Consider the following 24342-nt stretch of genomic DNA (forward strand, 5'->3'; position numbering starts at 1 on the left):
ATTGTTGGGCCCGGAGGCCGTGGTTACGGTCCAGACCGGGGCCCAGCCAGGCAGGTTGGGACAAACAACAAGATGAAGGTCAGCTAATATAGCAGTTAATTCCACTTCCTGGTCCCCATGACACCCAGGCAGGGTTTATTTGAAGATCCCAGACCCCGAAAGTCACTCTGCACTTTGTTTGGTCCTTGAGTATTTTTGGTCCAAGCCAACACTTTCAGATATTAATGTATTCACATGAGAAGGAAGGGAGGGTTGGAAGAGCGAAGGGAAAATGGGGGATAGAGCCAAGCAATGAAGAGGGAAAACAGATTTCTGTCTTTTCTCAATATTTTGTTCAGATTTCTTATGTCAAAGAAAAAAAAAAAATTTAAATGTTCTCATAAACAGAACTAAGTAGAAAAGAATCGACCCAGGTTTCTGGATTTTTGAGGCTGCTGATGAGATTTGATGATGGCTTTAAATAAATAAATAAGCCAGAAAACTTATTTTAAAATAGTTCGTTTGCTGTCTTTTAGACGATAATGCATACTGAGCAGGATATTTAACCAATTTTTAACCAATTAACCGGTTTATTAATTTTCTTAAATTTTAACAGTGATATGTTTGCATAACGTACAAGCACATTGGATGATTTATTAGTCTAGCTCTAACTGATTATTAATTACTAACTTGAGTGCCAACAATAAATCCTAAATATAACCCCCAATTTTAATATATATATATTTTTTTATCACCTTTAATGATGCAGTTCTTAAGATTGCAGCCGCTTCCTGTTTCCTTACAGCACAACTGTTTTAAAAGGAATTAGCAGGAATAAAATGAAATAAAAATGAATGAATGTAAATTAACTGAAAGGCTGCTGCAGAAAAATAGCCGCTTTAAGCAGAATTCACAATCAAATTTCATGAATTTGGGTTTAAACTGGAAAAAAATAAAGTGAAATTGCCTTAAACGTGCATTAAAATCATCGCGTCCTCATTGAAACTCGGAGGACGGGGGCGCTTCTCTTTCATCCTCCGGACCTGGCAGCGTGCACTCATTGAAAAGCGTCGGTTTATTAGCTGACTGTCTTACCCATCATTTAACTCGGACCATGAGAATGCAAGAGGAGAGGTGCAGGGGGGTGGAGGGAGGTGAAAAATATAGCATACACCACCCAAAAGCCAAGTGGCTTAATCCTGCATGGAAATGGTAATGAGAAAAAAGAAGAAAAAAAGGACTGACTCTGTCTGTGTGCATTCTCCTATCCGGGATGGGATGGAGGCCTCTCTAGTGGGGCTTCTCCAGGATGCATAAGGAGAGCCTTTGTGCTCCAATCTAGTAAGCCAGAAATACAGCTTTTGAACCATGTGCATTGAAAAGAAAGGACAGAAATGGAGAGGCAGTTTGGGAGAGGGTGAATGAGCGAGTGGAAGGACGGGCAGACGGACGGGCGAGGGGGGTTGGGGAGGACTCAAAAGGTGTTAGTGTCAAAAGCGGAGGGTGTCTGTGCTTGTGTGCGCACATGTATGATGTGTTTTTTGTTTTTTTTCCCGTCGGCTTGCGTGTGCACATGTGTGTGCGCTGGTCACACAGTGGCCTGATATCAAGCACCTCTTTAAGTCCTGCCATCTCCAAAGGTCCTTCAGCTTTTGTGTCCCTGAGCCTCGGTCCCTCATTCTGCTGGAGTCTGACTGTGAATGGAGGTCTGGGAAGTAAAAGAGTGGGCCGTCAGCGAATGTCGGATTCCTCTAAATCAGTTTTATTTTCCCAGTATTTATTGTTTGTTTGATATCTTCTTGGTGGCGTGGTGGTTAGCAGTGATGCCTCACAGCAAGAAGGTTCTGGGTTTGAATCCATCGGCCAACTGGGGCCTTTCTGTGTGGAGTTTGTATGTTCTCCCTGTGTCTGCGTGGGTTCTCTCCAGGTACTCCAGCTTCCTCCCACCGTCCAAAAACATGCTCCTTAGGTTCATTGGTGATTCTAAATTGGCCGTAGGTGTGATAGACTGGAGACTGGAGACCTGTCCCATGACAGCTGGGATAGGCTCCAGCCCCCAGCGACCCATCACAGGTCAATCGGCTACAGAAGATGAACAAATGAATGATATCTTCTCGTTGTTTGCATAATTATGAGTCTGATTTCGCTCCATGTTTGTGAATTTCATGATCTCTTTCCCATCGTGGTGAGAAGAAACGTAAATGAAGCCTCGAAAAACACATCTAGTCAGCAGAGAAAACACAGCGTTACATTGTCCCCCGCTCCGCTGGGCGCCTACGAGCAAAACAAAACAGCATCTGCGACGTAGCTCGGGTTTTTACAGAGAGTTAAGGAGAAGGAGCGCGAGGCCAAGTGCAAAACAAAAGCCTGTGATTGCTTATAGTTTTCCCGCTCAGAGTGGACGCGTCGAGATCTCATGCATAAAATCAGACTTTGATTGAAATGATTGAGCCTCCCAGGCTGAAACGAAATGTGAAATGCGACGGCGACTTTCCCCCCCGAGAGGTTTAGCGAGCTCACCCCCGTGAATAGAGATTAGAAATGACGGCGCTAAATGTTTGTAGCTGCCGGACGATGCAAATCAGCCTCTGTGATCCTCTCTGGTGTTCCTTCTCCATCCCCGACAACTAATCCACTTAAGTATCACAGGCCTCTCAGCTCGCTGCCCAAACTCGTTTGGGTAGATCACGATAATTCTCCCCGCGCCGTGTAATGAAACACCAATCGGAGTCATTAAAACATTTACACTGGAGTTAATGAACGCCCTGTCAATACATTGTAATTACTTGCTAATTAGATTGTTATTCGACAAATACCCTCTTTTCTCTTTTCCTTTCCTGTTGAATGGTGTGTGAAAGGGATTAGGGCTGCCCCGCGGTGCTACCTCTACCACCATGGTGGTCATTTTATTCGGATTGTTAGGAGCTTTAAGGATGACCACGTATTTTCTAAATTCATGTTGTTGTTTTTTTCTTTTTCGTTTGAGACAGAGAAAATTAACCTCATATAGTTGACTCTCTGCAGAATATTTGCAGAACAAACCCTTTGTGCTTTATCTAAAACTGTTAAATCCAAGTAGCTTCTTCAGTTCTAAAAGACCCCAACTCCCCACAAGTCCATTAAAACTAAAGAAGCTACTTGGATTAAACGTCTTTAAGAAACTCTACGAGTCCAGTTGCCTTTCTTCAGTGTTTCTGGACATTGGACCCATTGGAGTCCACTTGGGTCTAACGGTACAGAAATCAAGCATTGTATCATTGACTTTTTTTATCCTGTTTGGTTTTCTTCGCATTTCCTGTCTCTGTTTTGAAAATCTCCTCCCTGGTGTTTTGTTTCTTGCTTGACTTCCTGTGTTTTCCCTCCATTGATTGTTCGATTGATTCCACCCTCGATCTCACCTGTGCCTCATTAGTCTCAGTGTATATATAGTCCTGCCTTTCCCTTCGTCCTCTGTCAGTTTGTCTGTTTAGTTGCCTGCTTGTTCATGTGCCTTTTTGTTTTTTCTATTGCCTCACTTGTGAGTGTTCATTAAACTAAAATGCTGGAAGGCTAAGAACCTCCATTACTATCTGCTAAACAGGTGCATGTGGAGTACCCTTGTTCATGCACTTGGTTAGTTTAAGTACTTTTGTAGGAATCCACAACGAGCTTGATAGAAACCACAGCATTGGTGTAGCTGTGAGTTTTTTGCTGCACTCTTCAACTAGCCTTACTGAAACCCCTAAACTCTTATATGGTCCACAGTTTGTTTGTAGTATTTGTGTAGTTGAATGTTCATATGAGTGATTCCTTTTACCAACTTGTTTTGCAGTTGTTCCAACACGCAGATAGGGGTCCAACTAGTGCCAACGGTGCAGGAAAGCCCGCGAAAGCTAGATGCTTACAGACTCATGGCCTTTAGGGTTTTGGAGAATACTTAACTGTCCCTAGAAAAGTTTTAATATGAAACTCTACATGTGGAAGACTCCTAACTAGGGATGGCCTGATTGATATCAAGGCCAATCCAGGCAATGCCAACCAAACCAGATTTTTTTTGTAGTTATCTGTTTTAGCTCTGCCATAAACCAAAACCAAGTCCCTGTAGCGTCAAAATTTCTTCTTCCTCTTTGTTTTAAGATGGTTGGTAGAATTATGTCACTAAACGTTGTTTTGTGGAAGAACTTTCACTTAGAGAGCAATTTGTAAATTATGCAACGTGGATATTTCACAAGGTGTTAGTAAGAGATAGTTATTCAATACGAACAACTGGATTCGCCACAAAAAAATCTCAATACGCCAAATGCACTCATTTGGCAAAGGTTGCATCCAAACACTAAATGCTGGGCTTAAGAAGTTTCCTGGAGACGGCATCAAAGTTAAAAATCTTCCAGAGAGGGTTAGGGAGTTTTTGGCGTTGGGCGACCAGAACATTTCTGGAGCAGAGAACACAGGTTTTCTGGAGCCAAGGTATGAGCTACCCTCTCCACACTACATTAACTTTGACAAAATATTTATTGGACTTAATCTAGTCAGATGGTGCACATGTGATCGATCTAGAAGAATACAAGGGAGGATATTTTGTTTATTTAAGATCAGATCAGTATTGGGATATTTGATATTAAATGATCGGTATTGGATCGGGGAGCAAAAAAATCATGATCAGGACATCCCTACTCATAATGCCAACTGGTTACCTTTCAGGTGAAGAATACTCTCTTTCAATCCTTATTGAGAGACAATTGGCTCAACCTAACAATTTCCATCCTGTTGCCGTCAGCAGATGTACAGTACAGAGTACACGTTATGGGATATTTAAGCCATTTCACTCAACCTTTCCATTTCCCGGCAGCTGTCAACGCACAATTGAAAGGCACCCTGCCACCAAAGCCGGGTGCGACCCCAGCATGTCGCAGTATCCGGGCCACCCTGCCTGGCTTTGTTTTCCGAGGAGGACGATGGCAGGTTTGCCACGGAGGGACTTGTCTGGGTGGAAAGTTCCAAGTTGTCGCTGGAAACCCAACCCTAACATGAAGTCCACTTAAAGCCAAAATTGTGTGTGTGTTTGTTGTTCCAGCTTCATCTTTGCGCATGCTGAGAGGGAAGTTCGCAAACGCCCAGATCTCTTTTCTACTCTCCCATCCCACCCAAATCATGAGAGAAATCACAGTCCCATAGTGATCTTGTGCAGGAGCTCATAGTGAGATTGTCCTGCAGGCTCTTGTGATCCACCCGAGGAAAAGGGCGCCTTAAGCCTCTTCGTCCCTAGCTTTCTCGTCTCCTCTTACCAATAGTTAAAGAGGTTTTGCACCCGTGATCCTGGTGGCCTCATATTAATGGAGAACTAGGCTTAAACTTTCAGCACCGACTGTTATAATTGGTTGGCCCCTTTGGAGTGTTTTGCACTGGGCATTGCAAGAGCAGTATATCAATACCCCGTCCATGAGCCAAGACAGATGGACTCTCGCTTGGAGCCGGTTCAGAATTGTGTGTTTTTCGTGTAAAACTCCCACAGGAATCACTTAAGGGTTTCCACTGATTCCAAAACCTCCCAGCTACAACAATAACATCTGCGGTTTGGATTAGACACGTCGGTGATATCACCCTCTCAGTAATAAGCCTGCGTTCTAGCAATCTCACAGCCAGCGCTTATTGTCGGTGAAGTTTATGGAGGCGCGGGATCCAACACAAATGATGATCAGCGCCGCAGGACTCTGCCGAAGTTCCTTGGCAGAGGAGAATGTTTTAATTCATTTGATGCTAATGCTTCGCAATTAGCGTCACATTTTTTATGTCACGTCGACAACTTCCCTTTAGAGAGTTCACACTTTTTTTTTTTTTAAAGAAAGGTCTCAAGTTCTTTACTTGAGTCGCATTCCAACGGGATAATAGTCCAATAAAAGTTAAAAATCCTTACTTATTGTTGTACTTTACAACCAAAGTGTTCCTTTACCCTGTTAAACTTAAGAGTTATACTGCACACCGCTCCTGCATGTTGCTTTTCTGCAAAGAAAACACCTCTGAACTTTTTACACATGCAATTAATAAAATACTTTCTTTTTATTGTGCAATATTTTATTTTGCTTCTTTGTGTTGCTTTTCTTTCCTGCTTTCCAGTTTTCTCTTGTAAAACACTTGTCCTCCTCATCTTGTTTCTGTGCACTCTGAATATTTACTTATTTAACCTCTGGAAAATAAATGTGTTTTTTGGCCTGGAATAAAGGTATTTTTTTTAAAGCACCCAGAAAATATTGAATAAGTGCAGCACATCAGAGTATATGTCTAAAACAATTAAGGTTTCTTAGTATTTGATATCTTTATGTTTCCCGCCATCTGAAAGAAGTTTCCCCAGATGCCGTTTATGATTCATGCTTTTCAGAAGAATAAAAAAAAAGTAACAAAAAGAAAGCTGCCATGTAATTTACACAATTTAAAAATAACACTGCGCACCGTTTATATGCAATAAACCTCAATAAAACTGTTTATGAGCTGATGTTCTCATATAAAACCTCAACAATCCGTAATTTCCTCTCTAATATCAGTGCTGATTGCTGGACCTTGCCTGACATTGCTTCCCTCAAGTGTTTTTAATCATTATTTTAAAAACAGAAATATGGCATTTTTCACATCCTGTTCTTGTGGAACAAGTTCATATTTATTCTTACACAATTGTTAACATCTAAAGTGTTACCAAGATAATAAAGCCTTGTACAAAATTATATTACATGGTGGATCTAACATAGTATTTCATGTACATGTAAAGTAGCTAATAATTAAATGTGAACGTTTATTAAATCTTTTTTTTTTCTTTTTTGATTAGGTGCACTGAAATCTGTGCAAGAAGAGAATAATTTAGGGTTTTACAATATGTTTTTGCAAAATGTTGAGAAAAATATTTCTCTATATATTTGTTTTTTATACATTGGCACTACTGTTCTTCCATATCAATCTTAAGTCTTACCCAGATAATAAAGTCTATTATATTCTGCAGTATTTTCTGTAGGTCATTATTTTAAGTGAATCTAACATAATACATTATGTACATGTAAAGTAGCCAACAATTAAAGCTGAAGTTGTATTAAATCAGATTTTTTAAGTCAGTGCACTGAAATCTGTTGTATAGAAAATAGTCAGGTGTGTACAGGCAGTATAATTTCTTTCTCAGGAGCAAAATTTTGAGGAAAAAAAATATTTTTTTTGACATATTGGCACTACTGTCTATTGATGTTTTGCTAAGACAGTAAAAATCTTGTACAACTTCCTGCAAAACAGAAAACCTGTAACCTATAGAGTAGCTAACAATTAAAACTGAACTTGTATTAACGTATATTTTTTTTGAATATGTGCACAGAAATCAGGCGCACAAAATAATTACACATAAAGGGCGGTATATGTAAGAGAATAAGAGCCACTGTTAAAAAAATTAGGGTTTACAAACAAGAATTCTCTTTGTATTTCAATGCGAAATTTGGAGAAAAACAAACTCTCTTTTCATTTATTTTTTTTTATATGTTGGCATTAATGTGCCTCCATAGGATATCTAAATTGTTACCAAGATAATAAAATCTTGTACAACTTTTTGATTTGCAGGTTTTTCTGTAAAACAGAAAACCTAACAATGCATCTAACAATTAAAGCTGAACTTGTTTTAAAGTATTTTTGTTTTTAGCGGGTCCACATAAATCAGTGGTAAATAATTACACATAAAGCAGTATATGTAAGAGAACAAGAGCCACTGTTTAAAAAATTAGGCGTTACAAACAAAATTTCTCTTTGTCTTTCAATGCAAAATTTGGAGTTTTTTTTTATATATACGTTGGCACTAATGGGCATCCATAGAATATATCCAAAGTGTAATAAAATCTTGTACAACTTTCTGTTTTTGCAGCCTTTTTTGTAGGTTATTATTAGGAGTGGATCTAACATAATATTTGATGTACCTGTAAAGAAGCTAACAATTAAAACTGAGCTCATATTAAATATTTTTGGAGTGGGTGCGTTCAAATATCTGCATCCCGTTTTGGTGCTACATGAAAAGCAGAAAGCATTTTGATCACAAAGGAGGAAATAATGACTTAAAAATGTGATTTGAGCTGGGATCGTCCTCACGTTGCATTTTCACACAGCTTTATTTCAAATTAATTAATTTTCACTTCTATCCGGCTGCTCAATAGCCAAACACTTACCAACACTTGTCATTACAGCCGTCTACAATCCAAATATGCAAAAGTAAAAAAAAAAAAAAAGAAAGAAAACAAAAGATCAACAGTAAAACACCACAGAACTGTTTCATGTGTCATTAAATATATTCATTTGTGATAAACATAATATATTAGTATTACAAGACATTACACAACCATTTGTAGTGGACACCGCTAAACAACATTTACAAGCCGAGTGTATAAACATGAGCAGATAATTACTGAGATACGATACTTGTGGAGAACAAAAGTCGGGTACCTTTTCTGCAGTCGAAATGTGTCGAAAGAATCAAGTTGGCAGAGAATTTATTAGCACGTCAGAAAAATACAGTATGATGCACAGAGTACTGACGTGTACTCCTGTATTTAGGTGTGTATTTTATGTACTTTTATGTATAACTCAGGTAAATGTGAGAAATTCGTCTTGACATTCATTTATTTGTCTTTCCATTTATTAAGTATTTAAAAACTCTGGTTAAGTTCACATGGAGATAAATCTAGTTAATATTTTAACAACAGTAACAAAAGAAAATAACAAAAAACAGTAATATTATACAGCTATAGAACACGTAGACAATCCGTCATGCCTTTTTTTATTTTAATTTTTTTTCTTGTCGAGTACCAAGTCTTCCAGTCCTCCGAAAGTGGCTTTGAGGTTGACGAACGTTTGACACGGTGCGCCGGACGCACATTAAACATCTGTGATATTTATCACTCCACAGGTTATTTTACCACAACACTGAATACTGTATAATAATTCACAATTAGCCAGTCGGCTTCAGTAAATAGTGAGCATGCAGTATGAGGTTTCGCTTGATAGGTCACTTGCAAATGCAAATGTCTGGGAACTTACATTTAGTCCTTTTATTAGACAAAAAAAAACAACCTACCTTTTCTGAACATTGTTGTTAAAGTCAGAAACATCAGTCCATACAGGCATCAGTGAGCTTTACAGCTTTTTTTTTTTTGCTTTAAATGGTACAATATGGGATATTTATTTTTGTTTTTGGATGCCACTCTAAAAAAAGAAAAAAAAAAAAAGAAAGAAAAATGAACATATCTCATATGCTCTAACACTTCTAGTAAAAATAAGTGCATGGTTGACAAGTCTACTCTATGTCTACGGCATCATCTACTAAACATAACGTCTATGTATGCACGTATGGTTACTTTATATTGCAGAGGTCACAACCACAACGTGGCGTCGATACATCTAGAAGCACGAAGCAAAGGCTTGAACGTAACGAGAGCATTGTGCAGGATGAGGAGAGGAGCGTCGTGGCGTTTTGTTCCCACAACAATAAGTTGTTTTCACTGAGGTAACGTGCACGTATGAGCGGGGGGAATTTTTTTTAGCTGTTGCAAAAGATTCTCCAACGTTTTCGGCGACTTATCGGGCCACGCCATAACTCCTCACTTGGCAATGATTTTCACAGCACAATGGGAATAGATCCTCTGAAGACACAAAAGGGTAAATGCACAACGGGGGACTTTAATAGACAGCGGCATTGTGGGTAAAATAGTCAGGCTGAGACGTATCTGTAACATTAGGTGCAAACTCTGCAATTATACGACAAAACACCTTGAAAGACGAACAGAAAAAATCTGGAATGAGCTCCTTCACAAAAGTTCCTAAAAGAACACTAATCTCTTCGCTCTGGTTAGAGCAGCAGCACTCAGTCCTTCCCTCCCCCCATTCCCCCTACTTATCACCTGTGTCTCTCTATTTTTAATTCTTCCAGTTTATTTTTTTTTTCATCCATCCTTTTCCTCTTCCTCGATTTCATCCCAGTGGAGGTGTCATTCTGTTTACGCCTCTTACTCCTCCTCCTCCTCCTCCATCTCTCTATCTCTCCAACCACTTTTAGCACTTTCCCCTCTTGTCACGCTGTTGGAACTTCCTCAGCCGGCGGCCCCACAGGTCCTTCCAAGGGATGAGCAGGCTTCCCTTGTCGGCGACGACGCCGCTCTGCCCGGGGGAGTCGTCGTCGGTGCCCAGGAGCAGGTATTTCCTCCCGGGCTTGATCTTGGGGCATCTACAGGCCACGTCCTTGGCGCGGACCCACAGCAGCTGGTCCCCGCGTCGGATGCGGTGCTCGCCTTGCTTGTAGACGGAAATGATGTTGACGGTGAACTTCCACCACTCGCCCGTCTTGTCTCCCTTTAGCACATGCACTTGGACAGCTGGGAAAAGGAAACAGAAGAGGTTAAATGAGGTACAGGAAGCAGCGACTAACAACATATAATGCTGATTTCTTGCTAGTTGTAACACGATATGTTGCAAATGCGTACATTAGCTTGTGAGCAGAGAATTCCACCTAAAAAAGCTGCAAACTCCACTGCAGAAAGCTAAAACCAAAGCGGAAGTGCCAAAGACTCCTCAAATGTCCACTTGGGGCTGGCACCAGTCAATCCTCATAGGCCTCCATGTTAAAATGCCCAGACGTAGGTGGAGTCAGGTGCTGCCAAGACGGCAACACCCAGGGCCATCACAAAACCACTCTTCATGAATCCCAAACAGTCAACGCTAACAGCCGGCAGATAATTTGGACGAAGGATCCTTAATCTGTGGGAACCCCTTCGGAAGAAAAAGTTGGGGATTGCCTGACAACCTTCTTAAAAACATTGATACGCCATTGTAGAAAAGATCCAATATACCCATCTGCTGCCTATTACTGGCCCCTGTCTTCACCTATGACCTTTTTCCTAGCATACTCCCTTTTACAGAAACAGTTTTGGACTCATCCATTTGTACCAAGGCGTACAGTTATGGCAAATTTATGGCATGACTGGTTTGAGTGGCAGAAGGTTTCAGAAGTTGCTACCCCTTTTTGCCTAAAACTTCATTGACCACTTTTGAATTATCCAGGAGTTAGGTGGAGTCAGGCCCTTCCAAGATGACGACTCCTTGGGCCATGACACTGCGCTTCAAAACTGTTCTTCATGAATCTTAAAAGCCGGCAGATCACTGGTATAAAAACGTATTGTCTACTTTTTTATAACAAATAGTGTCAAATGAACATGTTAGACGAAGGATCCTTGATCCGTGGGAACCCCTTCAGAAGAAAAAGTTGGGAATTGCCTGACATCCTTTGTCTTCTTAAAAACATTGTATAAAAGGTCCAATAAAACCGTTCGCTTCATGTCACTGACCTTTTTCCTAGCGTACTCCCTTTTACAGAAACAGTTTTGGACTCACCCATTTGTACCAAGGCGTACAGTTATGGCAAATTTATGGCTTGGCTGGTTTGAGTGGCAGAAGGTTTCAGAAGTTGCTACCCTTTTTTTTCCACTTTGACCATTTTTGAATTATCCAGGAGTGGAGTCAGGTTCTTCCAAGATGGCGACTCCTTGGGCTACGACACTGAGCTTCAAAACTGTTCTTCATGAATCCTAATAGCCACCAGATCAATGGTATAAAAATGTATTGTCTACTTTTTTATAACAAATAGTGTCAAATGAACATGTTGGATGAAGGATCGTTGATCCATGGGAACTCCATCAGAAGGAAAAGTTGAGATTTCACTGACAACCTTCTTAAAAACATTCATACAACATTGTATAAAAGATCCAATAAAACCGTCTGCTGCATGTTACTGGCCCCTGTCTTCACCTATGACCTTTCCCTCGCATACTCCCTTTTACAGAAGCAGTTTCCATAGCACTTCCCGTGTCCCTGTGCAAACACAATGGTCTCCAACGGAAGACATCCAAGAGCATATACGAATCAGCTTTTATGGAAAAAAATACGCCACATCTGCAACCAATACAACTTCTGAAACTAATTCCTTCCAATTGTCCTGTCAGGTGTGAAGCCGAACGTCTGAACATCTGAACGCCGAGGACCTCGAGGCTAAATCGAGCTGGACCTGGTAACTATTGGGACAGATATTTTCATACCAGGAAATGGGTAAAGATTCCTTCGCGAGGAGCTCCCCCCTGCGTGGATTCTCCGTGCTCCAACCGAGCGGCTATTACCTCATTGCCGTGATTGCAACAAGGAGCAGCAAACATCACAACGGCTTCTGAGCTAATCTGTGCTTGAAGTGAAGTGCTTTATCCCGTGGGTTTAGCTAGGAATGCACCATTACCAGTTAAGTGTATGCAGGGGTGTGAGAATCGGCTCGTTCTGGAGAAGACTGGATCACATGATGGGAAACACTCTGGCCCTATCTTCTGTAATAAAACTGTATTTTTTATAATTATTCTGAAACTAGTTAGCCTTTTCTTTGCCTTTGCGGCTTAACGTGATCACTTTCGGTGTTCATCGGCCGTCCCCTATCACTGCCAAGAATGAGAACTGGAGGAGTGGGGTGTTTAAGTATGTGTGTCAATGCATGGTGTGAGCAAATTGCACACAATTTCAGAAGAAAGAAGGTTTGTTGGGCTGAGTAGAGCGAGCTCTCACAGCCCCGCCATTCATCGCAGCCCTCTCCTTCATCCAGACACATAAAGGGTGCGTGAGGAGGGGGAGGAAGGAGGGGCCACTATTTGTCTTCACAGCCACAGAAAAAGTTCCAGGAGAATCGGGATGTGTTTCCGACCTCATGAGCTGTCCGGGGTTCTGCTCCCAGAGCCCCGTCCAACTCCGCAGCGTGAGAATCCGGTGGAGACGGCGCTCTCCTCCCCCGAGCTCCCCGAGGCCGGAGTACTCGGTTACGGCGTCCCGGCTCGGCCTTTCTGTCAGTGTCTGGCCCTCTTTCATTCTCCCTCAAGTATGTTTTCAGTCTATGCGGCGTATTTAAACACACACAAATACCGCACACACCTTCTGCCACTTGGTTTGAGCTAAATAGACACCGGAGAGAGAACGGGAGCACGAGGTCAAGCAATCTATTACAAAATGGTGCACACTGTTTGGTGAGACCGACTGTGAGAGGAAGTGTGAGACGATCCTCGCACAATGGACGCCAACCGAGCCTCCCTCACCCGCCAAACTTCCAGCTGGGTTTATCTTCTTCGGGTGTGCTGCGACTTGACACATCATGCCACCAACAGGCAAAGGCTAATGAAATTAGAGCTCGCTTAATTACCGAGCAGAGGCCCCCCGTCCCCTCCGGTTATCATCCGAGTGAATGATCGGGGACCTGCTACCCTTGGGTGAGCGCAGAGAGGTGGCCGCGGAGGCGGGGAGGCCCCGGCTTTGAGCACCATCCCGGAGCGTCGGCAAACACGCGGCGCTTTGATTCATTGTCATCGTCGCGACAGGGAGAGGGAGGGTACGTGTGCAGAGGAGGGTGTCAGGCGAGGATATAATCCCTTTGTGTCCGCCGTCTCCGTAGCTACGCCGGTGATGAAAAACAAAAATTGAATAAACAAAACATATTTCTTTTTCTCATGGGGTGGCAATCCGTCACCGTCTGCTTAATTTACCACCTGTTTGCGCCCTGAGGAATGCGCCGTGCCGGCAGAGCGCACAACTGTGTTTAAACAGAGGGCCCCTTCCCGTGACCCCCGGGGGCCTGCATCACCACTCACACATGGGGGTTGTGGCCCCTCCAGAGAACAGAGGCTCTGACGCTCCACAAAGGCCCGACGACAGGCCTGAGAAATGAATTAGACCACGGGCATGCTAAGCGACGGTGTCTGCCATGCTGCCTCAGCGCAGGATCATCTGCTTCCAGAGGTTTTAGGGGAACTTCAGAGGAAAGCAACAGGAACCGCTCGCTTCTCTCAAATCAGCCTGACTGATTTATAGTGGCTGGCCTCGTCTCAACTCTGATGATTAAGATTTAAGTCAATGGAAATATGAATAACGGCTGTGTTTGGCTTCGTAGCAAAATGCTACAAATGGCCTGAATTATTGTCTACTAAACTGTAAGTGGGAATAAAATACATATGGCCCATTTTCAGCTGGATGCCGTTTAAAGTGCTCAGCGCTGCTTCTCTGTCAGAAAAGTTTAAGTTTTACCGATGAGCTTTTTAAATGAGAGACAACTTAATCAGCTCTGAAACAGATCAGAATGAGCGAAGCTGAAAGGTTCCCGGTGAAACCCGAATCAAAACTCTTTAAAGAAAGAAAAATGTATTTCATTGTCTATGGTTTACAGATGTGGATCCGCTGATTATGTCGCGCTGATCAATAATGTAGAAAATCCAAAATGAGGAGATCATTTACCATTTGGATGAATGTAAATAAAAATAAACATATAATTTTTTATTAGATTTTTTTTCCCCCGTGTATTTTCCAGTGATTGTGCTCTTTGTTTGGCGGACAATGGAATCGCGTCATTAATCATCAAAACCTCAAATTTCTTTCTTGTTCCGAGTTGGTACCGAAGTTTCAACATTTCATTTATCTCCCTTATTAGACGTGTTTCTTCTGCCTCTCGTGTTCTGTGGATCCACTGACGACATAATGTCTGTGTTTTTTGGCTACTCTTATCAGTTTGGGATTCGCTATTAAAGTTTTGCTTTAGGCTGCATGTACTGGGCAGAGCATCCACAACAAGGCTCTTGGGGGGTGGGGTTCAAATCTATCATAATTTCAACATTATTCAAAAAATCTGTGTTGTGACTCTCTTCTGACTGGTCAGAAAGTCAGAGGTCTATGCTGTGCAAGTAAAATACATAGGTGAAGCATCTTTAAGAGTTCACGATCCCTAGATGTAGGCCTAAATTCTACTTGCATTTGTACATTATAGCTCTTTCAGCTCAGGTTAAGCCTGAACATGACCTTTAGGTGGCTGTTTAGTATCAATTGCCGCACCAGTTTAAAGTTACCAAAACAGTCAGTTAGCTAATGCTAGCATAAAAACTGGAATCACGGGCGTAACACCTAGCCAGTCCTATGGTAATCCACATACCTGCCCCTGCATAAAGAATCATTGCTCATGTATATGTCTAGTTTGAAAGCTGCCGTCTGTCACTTCAGTCTCAATTACACAAACACTGTTCATTTGTATGTATAAGGTATGTGTAAAGTTTTTAACCTGCAGACTACTTCCTCTGAACAAAGCATTTTTTTTTCTTTCTTTTTCATCAAAATAGTTTCTAATAAGTTTTAATTCAGTGAATGTTGGTTACATGTGTAACTATCGTTTCTCTCTGAAGTTATATTTCAGTGAAATTCAGTTACATGTGTAACTATCGCTTTTCTCTGACATTATATTTCAGAGAACCTCGGTTACATGTGTAACTATCATTTCTCTCTGAAGTTTTACTTCAGAGAACCTTGGTTACATGTGTAACTATCGTTTCTCTCTGAAGTTTTATTTCAGAGAACCTTGGTTACATGTGTAACTATCGCTTTTCTCTGAAGTTGTATTTCAGAGAACCTTGGTTACATGTGTAACTATCGCTTTTCTCTGAAGTTGTATTTCAGAGAACCTTGGTTACATGAGTAACTATCATTTTTCCACTGCCTAGTTGGTGTTGCCTACTTAGTTTCCGTCACTACGACTGCGTCCTTCTTCAGCTCTAGCAAATCAATCCTTGCTAACTGACTTAAAACACGTTGCTAATTATGCACAAATGTGGTAATGTTACCACAGACAACAGATTTATCCTACAAGATATACCCTTGCCAGACATGTGGTGCACTATAGCTCCAATTCTCTGCTGTTGTTTTCAATCAAGTCACTTCTCACCGGGTTATGGTCCTACGTATGACCCCTCAATGAAAATTTCTGTGAGGCATAATGTGCTGCTGAGTTTCAAAATTTCTGATGAGCTGCACTTTTGGTTACCAGAGCCACTCTGGCTACTCCCAAAAAAAACGTGTTAAGCTAATTCAACCAGCTGCTGGTTTCAGCTACATATTTCTTGCACAGAAATGAGAGTGTTATTAATGTTCTCTTCTAACTCTGTTTCATTTATACAAGCATTAATGCTGTTTAGAAAGTTTTAGCCACACTTGGCATTCAGGAATTCAGGAACAACCACGTTCTTTAACAAACATATCTGGTAAGGAATGGAGCTTTCCATAGTTCTATTCAGTAGTTCAACTGCACAAACAGCATTAAGCTAGTGATCTGATCAGTCGTAAACACTTTCTGATGACTCATAATTTCTCTAAATTAGCTTTAAGACCTTGAAAAGAGAAGAGAAAGAAGTGGGTGTGAAAACGCTGTGTGATGCGATCAGATCAGCTGCATCAGCATATTAGATGAGCAATTAGAAGTGACGGGATGTTGGCTGACACTCCCACATCTTGAAAAGCTCAATCTTCCCTGCCCACACTTGGAAAATGATCCACTCAGGAGAACATTTTGGAAACCCTGGTTTTGCTTTCTTAGGGGTAGGAAATGTCGGCTTAGTGCGCATGTTGACCCACATCAGAGAGATGGTTTCGGATTTATCTGTATTAGTGGACACGACCTGCGGCTGTTTAAGTGAGCCACAAGTGAAAAATGAAGATCTGATAGGGGGCGTGGACTGGCCGAGCCCGGGGTCTGATTAATTGAGACATTCGACCTCGTGACTGCTGGCCGACATCTGGCAGCAAACATAACCGCTGTATTGGACTCACTCACCGTAGTCTTTTTTGCAGTACTTCTTCATGGTGATCTTCATTTTCCCCTTGGATGCTTTACAGTGAGATTCACAATCTGAAAATGAGAAGAGAGAAAGTTTGTAAGTGTAAAAATGACTCCCAAAAACAAGAAGAAGATGTTTCAGTGTCATCAGGCAGGGGTCCAGCTGGATGGACTTTACATGTGCTCCCTTATGTTGCACTGTTTGTTGCCCCCGGGGTCTTAAAAGATGCCTTTAAAGTGCCACTGTGAAACAGATTAAAGCTTACACAGATCCTCCTGTGTCTGTCAACACACTCCTACTATACGCCTCCCCGTGTTTCCCATTCCAGCCCGTTCCCTCGTCAGTGTCCTGGCATGCATTGTGTGAGCTGCAAAGGCGCTACCGAGGTCACCCCTGCACAAAAGAAGGTCACGGTGGGGGGGAAATTAGCCACCAAGACATACCAAAGAGAAGAGAAGCTCATAGTTATGATTAATGTCTCAGCAGCATCCCTTTTACGCCACTGAACGTGAACCAGGGTTGGTGTGCCGAAGGACTTTATCGATGGCCGGAGTGTCCCGCTGTCACTTTGCCAGGTACCTTTTGTAATGAGGAAACTGATGGTGGAACCGGAGGCCAAACTGAAAATTGAAATCATTTGTTCCTTCCACTTTCCACTGACTGACACAAATTGGAACCAGACCATCACCTAGTGTAGCCCCCCACCAGCCACCCACCCCCCCCACCTCCCCGCTCCCACTCTGCCTCTCCCAGAGCAATAAGCCTTGTGCTTTTTTCTTTGGGGGGGTGGGAAAGCTGGGCTGGGCAGTCTGAAGAGAAAGGAGGGGGCAGTTGAGAGAGAGAGGGGACCTTTCAGCTTGCCTGAATATGGACAAACTTCATTATTTCTTCCAGCCCTCTGTCCAGTCTTCCCCTTTCTTCCCCATTATGCTCTGTGTGAATGAGGTTGCCTGGGTAATGATGGAGAAAGAAAAAAACGCCCCTCTCCTCCCTCTCCAAAAAAAAAAAAAAAAAAGCGGTTTGGGATGTGGGATGAGGATCGAATTCATGTATGTAGAGAAAGCATTTCTGGTGGAATGCCTGGCTGCTTTCTGCGGTGGCGGGAAAAAAAACAAAAAAAAACAAGAAAAGAGGAAATCCCAAAGTAAATGAATTTGACGAGTCCATATCGAGCATGCCTGATTTCCATGTAAATGAAGTGGCGAGGGCGGGGGGAAGGGAGGGGGCTCTTTATCTACTGCTGGCCCCTGGGGGCCTTCATCATACCTCTCTTTGATAGCCGACGTTGCCCATTAGCCCCCTAGCGCAATCGGCGCAGTGGGCCATCAAACCCACGGCTCTCATTAAGGTCCAATCTCCCGCTGTGAGGACAAACGCCCCCTTTGTGTGTCTCTGCGGCGCTGCCACGTTCTTTCTGCGGGGTCCCCGGGGACCACGCTGCTCCTAATTTGGAGGGTGGTGTCTGTTTGGAGTTGCTGACAGGAATCCAAACTCCACACAGCCTCGGCAGTCACTACAGCAGGAAGCGGGACTCGCTGCAAAGCTCAATGAAGTCAGTGGCGCCACTCTCGTCAGACGCTGATCGATGATTAGAGGTGACTCAGGCTATTCAAACAAACCTGGACCGTGGTGAAAACTATTTAATATGCTAAATATTTGAGGGAAAAGGTTTGGAAATAGTTTCTTGTCAATACGTTTAATGTAAGTCACCCTGGCACAGACACAGAAACGACTGCAGATTAAACATACAGGTAAATGATGGTGTGGCGTTCATCTAATGTCAGCGGTCCGACATGGAAACTCTTGTCAGAGCTCATGAACAATAGCGTCAGCCTGGGCTTCACTGCCGGCACAGGCAGCCTTGATTGAAATACAAACTGGTGCAAATGAAGCATGTAATCAGATTAGGGCCGAAACCCTGGGGAGGCTGCCGGGCAGGCTGGGAATACAGGCAACGAGGCCACAGGGAGCACTGGCAAAAATATCTGGAGTTTACATCAGCGACAGTCTGACCTCACTGACGTGTGTTTAGTCGGGGGAGGGGGAGGGGGAGGGTGGAAAAACATGCATGTGCTCGAAGTGCACTTATAATTACACGCATGACGGAACAGTTGGTTTAGTTCGGGTTGCACGACGATTAATAAAAGCATAAAAAATCACCCGCAATGACGGACAGAAATAAAAATTAAAGGGTGACACTACTAAATTGCAAAGTGGCAAGAAAACAGCCTCAAAGAAATTCAAACTTCAACCCGAAGAAAAAGGAAAGATTGTCGTTGTCCGGATCATGGTATACCAAAAAACAAGAGCTAAAACAAAGGCAACTTATTTCCCCAAAGTGTTTTAGTCCCATTCACACTTTGAGACTGGAGACTTCCCTGGCTGTTGATGGCTTAGGGTTAAGGTTACCATTTAACCCTAGGGTTAGGGGCCACAGGGAGCACTGGCCCTAGGGTTAGGGTAACCCCTTAACCCTAGGGTTAGGGTAACCCCTTAACCCTAACCTTAACTCACGTTGTCTGAAAATCACTAATGGTGAAAAAATAGGACACTACCAAAGTTAATGTGAAGGAGCTACTTGGATGAAACCTGTTCAAGAAAACTCAAACAAGTCCCGTCGCCTTTGTGTCAGCTTTAGAAAATTTCCGAGATGTCTGGTGTTGCCTTGTTACTCACCTGACGGCTCGTTGTAGCTACTGTAAGTTGCCGTGGGAGATGCAACTGGAATCTCTGTGACAAAGAGAGGAATATTTATTCAACACTGAATGAAAAGAAACATCTATGAGGAAATATACGGTCTCAATTTCCTCTTCGAAAAGCAGAATTTCACCCTTGGGCATTGTGAAAAATACTAATTTGTAGGTTGTCGATAGAGCGAGCCAAGGACGCTGGTCTCGTTAAGTGCAGAGCTGGCAGGGAGTTGGATATCACAAAAAATTTAATATCACACCATTAAAAACCAAAAGACATTATCTCAAAATGTATACGAGAAAGCAAATGCATTCCAAACATTACACCACATTTATTACCTTCCAAACTAAATTAAAGAAATCTTGTTCCAGCAGGTTTGCAGGTTTGAATTATCTGTGTGGTTTCTGGCCAAAGATTATCGCCCTGATTCTTAGTCCAGAGACCTCAATTTTTACACGCGGCTTTATCGGAAATGTCAGCCCTGGTATCCATAGTGGACGATTGTTGGTGCGCACACGTCCTCCCAGGCTTCGCTATCATCTTATCTGTTCACGCCAGCTACCTGATGCTACAGCTAAAGCAGCTACCAGTGACCCATCTCTGCTTCTGCGAGGCGTTTATTGCCGAGGGCCTGGAATCTGCCGGCGGTAGATACAGCCAATAAACATATCAGCCATCATTCCCTTGGACGCATTCTGGGGATTTATAGTGGGACTGGCCGTTAACAGCGTCGAAGGCAAACAAGGCCATGTTAGTCGAGCTGTAATGGTCTGTTTATCCAGACTCGGGTTTAAACGGCCAAATATCTATCCAAAGTATTGGAACAGGGGTTTAAAAATAACCCAAGATGAGTCTGAGCCATGGATTCACGTATAACAAATATGTTCTGTCCTTTTCAGGTCTTGTCCGTGAGGTACCTTGAGACAGAATTAGCTTTGTTTTTCCCAGAATTTGTAGGAAGTACAGTCTTTTTTTTACAGAGGAAACCTTCCACTGAATTCTGTTCTTTTTATTTATTTGGAGCATCAAAAATCTTTTTGGATGCTTCCTGGAGTTTATATTATTCTTTGTGACCGCCAGAGAACATTGGTTACATCCGTAACTTTTGCTTCCCTGCCAGCTCCACAGGCTGGTTGCTGGAGCCTGCTCAGATCCTGTCCTAATGTTTGCTGCTCTCTTCAACTTTTAAAATGGCCAAATCTGGATGAAATCAGTTCATCCAATTGGAATCATCACAACGGAATAAAAAATACATCTGTGTGGATTATCCATTGAGTGGGAAGGTGGTGAAAGCAGTCCTTACTGATGCAGGGCGCAATGGGAGAGCGGCTCTGCTGGTAACCCTTAGCACAGCGGTTGCAGGTGATCCCGGTCACTCCGTCCTTGCAGGGGCATTGCCCTGTTGTCTGGTTGCATGTCTTCCCTGCTGCTCCAACCGGATGGCAATCACAAGCTAGGAAGGAAAAGGACATGTGCATGTGTAAAAAAAAAACGACTTATGGTTAGAAAAATGAAAACCATCATAAACAAATGTCGGCTTAGAAATGACCGCAGTGTGTCTGTGGCCCGTCCTCTGACGACTCTACATATTCCATAGGATAAAAAACCTTCACACTTGTCTGAAATCATTCACTTTAGAGCATGCCATGTTTGCCTTCCAGACCATCACAGATGGGGAACTGGGCCTTGCACCAGTAAAAAACCTCAATCAAATTACACTCTTTCCCTCCACCCATTCTGACCATAAGATTCTTCATTAGGTCTGCTCTGGAAGGCTTACAGAAGAGTAAATAACTTGATTAATTACAGGATTTAACTTTTACCGCAACGTGTACGTACAGCACAACATGTATGTGTGTGTAACGGATGGGTTTTGTGAGCAGGCTGTGTGCTCTTTAGATTGAGTTTCCAATGTAGGGCTGTTTGGCAAAGACTTCCTTGCACATACCGCCTGAATAATGTTTTCTATTAACGGATGAGTGGAACGCAGTTCAAAGTCTGTTTTAGCTGTTAGTTAGGAGAATCGTACGTTAAATGCGAGAAATTTGTTCTGTGTGAGTGTGCCAAACGTTTACCATAAAGCCTGTGTTTGAAGTGGAAGCCCAGCGTCCCTATTAGTGCTGCATGTGTTATATGTACCAGCAGAGTCATTCGAAATTTGCTTGAAGTGGTCCAGTGGACGGCGGTGTTGCTTTTAGGCGGAATTTATGGAGCTTTATGAACATACTGAGATGCTTATTAAATCTGTCTTTAAGAACTTTGTTTTTGTCACTATAAAAGCTTCTGCCAGATATATCTGTAGAAATAAAACCTAATGGTGACATTTTTAGGGATTCATTGCCACGGGTATGTTCTGTGCATAAATATGATGGAGGGCTGTTTAATGGAAAATAAACAAAATAAAATAATCATCACATGACGCAGCTTACAATAAAAAGTTAACAATAACATGGAGAGATGTTTGGTTTCAGTCTAAACATTTCAACCACCACAGTTTTCTTTTACTACATGTATGTATATATAGATAATATGAACTGTCTGCTTGAACACGTTTATACTGCGGGCAATATTTCAACCAGAACAATAAAGTTCAACGCATATAATACAAATCTATCTGTTAGAAGATTGATACCACCGTCAGACGAGCGAAACTGTTCCAGGAGTAATAAAGCCTCATTTAAAATCCCATTGACTTTTCTAATGACGCTAATTAAAATCGGGGCTTGGAACAAATCCTTTGTCAACAGGGTCTTGCTTCATATATCTTGATAAGGATTGTAATTTTAAAGAATAACACTGTTGTAAATTTCAGAGTCTGAGCAGTCTTTAATGATCAAAATTTCCCTAGTTAAAATATAGGTTAAACTACATCAGTCGGTGTACATAATACTAGCTTGTTCTTGTATGCTAGCCAGCTTTTAATAGCGATAGCTAACAATAGTAAGTCCTGTAATGGATGCTTTATTATCTTAAAATTGTTAACAGTGTAAAGTACCTCAACAGAAAGTAAACTCCTCAAACATGCCTAATTTTTTCACTGACATGTTGAACCAAATTAGCAGAAGAGAGAGCTCACTCTTGGAAAGCCAGACTTTCTAAGAGTGAGCAGCTAGTTTTGCTAGCTTAGCAGTACTAGGCTAGCTGTTTCCCACTGTTCCTTGTCTTTTTGTAAAGCTAAGCTAATTCGCTGCCAGCTATAGGTAGATAAACCTTGTCTTTCTAAAAGTGAGCAGTTAGTTGTGTTAGCTTAGCATGCTGCTAGTAGCAAAGTCAAAAATGACACACGCAATGTTAGCTACGTGTAATTCTTTATGCTTTGGTTTGCAGTTTCAGACAAGAAATGCAATTATCGTGGCTAAGCTGTTGGATTTCTAAAAGTGAGGAGCTAGTTGGGTTAGCTTAGCATAGTGCATACTCAATGTATGGAAATGTTTCAGCGGCAATGCTATATGTAGGCCGATTTCAAAATGACGTGGTGAAGTTATGCACAGATTTCCTGGAGTTCAAGCAGTAACATCAGCAGTAAGTAGTGAGAACAGAACCACTAGGCATCTGTCAGTGTCTAGAAGCAATCAAGGCTCACAGTTAATGAAGCTAAGAAGCTCATATCATCATGCAAAGGTTTAATGAAAGGGTGAGGCTCCTGCGGCAAGTCGACTGACTATATTTCCAACCAATGCGATCTTGAGTTCAACTCAGCTTCACAAATTTGAAACGTTAATTCATTTCAACCAGCAGCACGGGTGTATATAGGGTGGAGGGTGGTGGGTGGTGGGGTTGTTCAGCTGAATGGTTGCTCAGGAGTTTGGGGAGTATAGTGTACAAGCCTCACCTCTGTGGACGTCTAGTGCCTAGTTAAAGGCTTACACTGCCAAACGTACGAGAGGATTGGAGAAAAAAGCAAACAGTTAGGAGTGGGGGGCGAGGTTCTCCAAGAGCCATGTTTACACTGCGCTTGATGAGGGGTGAAGTTGTTAATCTGGGAAATAAAGCATGAGGCATTCCACATTGCCACTGGAGACATAGGCACTGTATAGAGCAGAAGAGCCATTTTTTTCAATAAACCCCCAACTATTAAGCAAATACTTCAGAGGACATTTTGTTGAGATGTCGGGTGGTGGGTGGTGGGGGTGGGGGGGCTAAGGAATGGGGAATGAAAGCAGACTTCCTCCTGGCTGTGTTGGCGCAGTGCAGTGTTTCCTGTCCAACAACAGCAAAGTGGGATGGTTGGCTGATTTGAACAATAAATATAGCAGTTTTTAACTGATGTCACATCACAATGTTTTTGTCACCAGAGGAGAGAGGCAGCAATCAGGCTGTTTGGGTTTGATCCCAGAGCAATGAGCAGTGCTTTAAGCATTCAGGATACTGGAACAGCTGTTTGGAAAGGCTTTGGAGAGATGTATGGATGTTGCTACACCATTAGGGAAGTGAGAACCTCTGTCAAACTGACCTGGTCTTTGCCCCAATCCCCCGGAACTGAGCTACTGCCCAAATATAGCTTGTGAAAATGTTTAGGCTGGCAGGGTGAAACAGCGCTGCGAAGAACCATCTGTCAAGTTTTAAGCTTTAAGTGCAGATGATCTATCAAGCTCGTGTTCAGCAACAAACCATAAATCAATCCTCTGTTTGAGAGAGATCTCCGACTGCCTCTGATATAAAACACCTCTGGAAACGCATTGGTAGGCCTTCGTGCCTTAGCCTTCGTTTCATGTGAGTGGAAGACGTCAGAGTGGATTAAGAGGGGTTGGCTGTTGCCGCATGCAGTAGGAAATATCATGTTGCTCTTCCTGTGTTTAAAAAGTCAGTGGTGTACTGTGGATAGGGGCACCGGAGGATAGGCATCCCGAAACCCTGTCACCCGCCAATGACAGCTCAGTTGTGGATGTGGTTTTACACCACAAGATCTGCATCTGCCCAAAGTAATTTATTTGTCTTAGTATGTGTTATTGGAGTGGAAGTGAAATTGGAGTGTTAATGCACAATGGCAGCCATTTTTCACTCCAGAAATATTCCT

At 42.5% G+C, this 24342-nt stretch overlaps 1 protein-coding gene across 2 annotated transcripts in view; it reads right to left on the reverse strand.

The window, feature by feature from the left end:
* Positions 1-8062: 8062 nt before the first annotated feature.
* Positions 8063-24342, reverse strand: part of ddx47 (DEAD (Asp-Glu-Ala-Asp) box polypeptide 47) — a 262281-nt gene continuing 246001 nt past the window's right edge. For both annotated transcript variants that reach the window (XM_084570181.1, XM_084570182.1), the window contains 4 exons: positions 20629-20778; positions 19311-19364; positions 16631-16705; positions 8063-10340 (listed from right to left, as the gene is read on the reverse strand). In XM_084570181.1, coding sequence (XP_084426307.1) covers positions 10021-10340; positions 16631-16705; positions 19311-19364; positions 20629-20778 — 599 coding nt within the window. In that variant the 3' untranslated portion in view covers positions 8063-10020. The remainder of the gene's footprint in view (positions 10341-16630; positions 16706-19310; positions 19365-20628; positions 20779-24342) is intronic.

The sequence above is a fragment of the Chelon labrosus genome (assembly GCF_963514085.1).
Source record: "Chelon labrosus genome assembly, chromosome: 21".
NCBI lineage: Eukaryota > Metazoa > Chordata > Actinopteri > Mugiliformes > Mugilidae > Chelon > Chelon labrosus.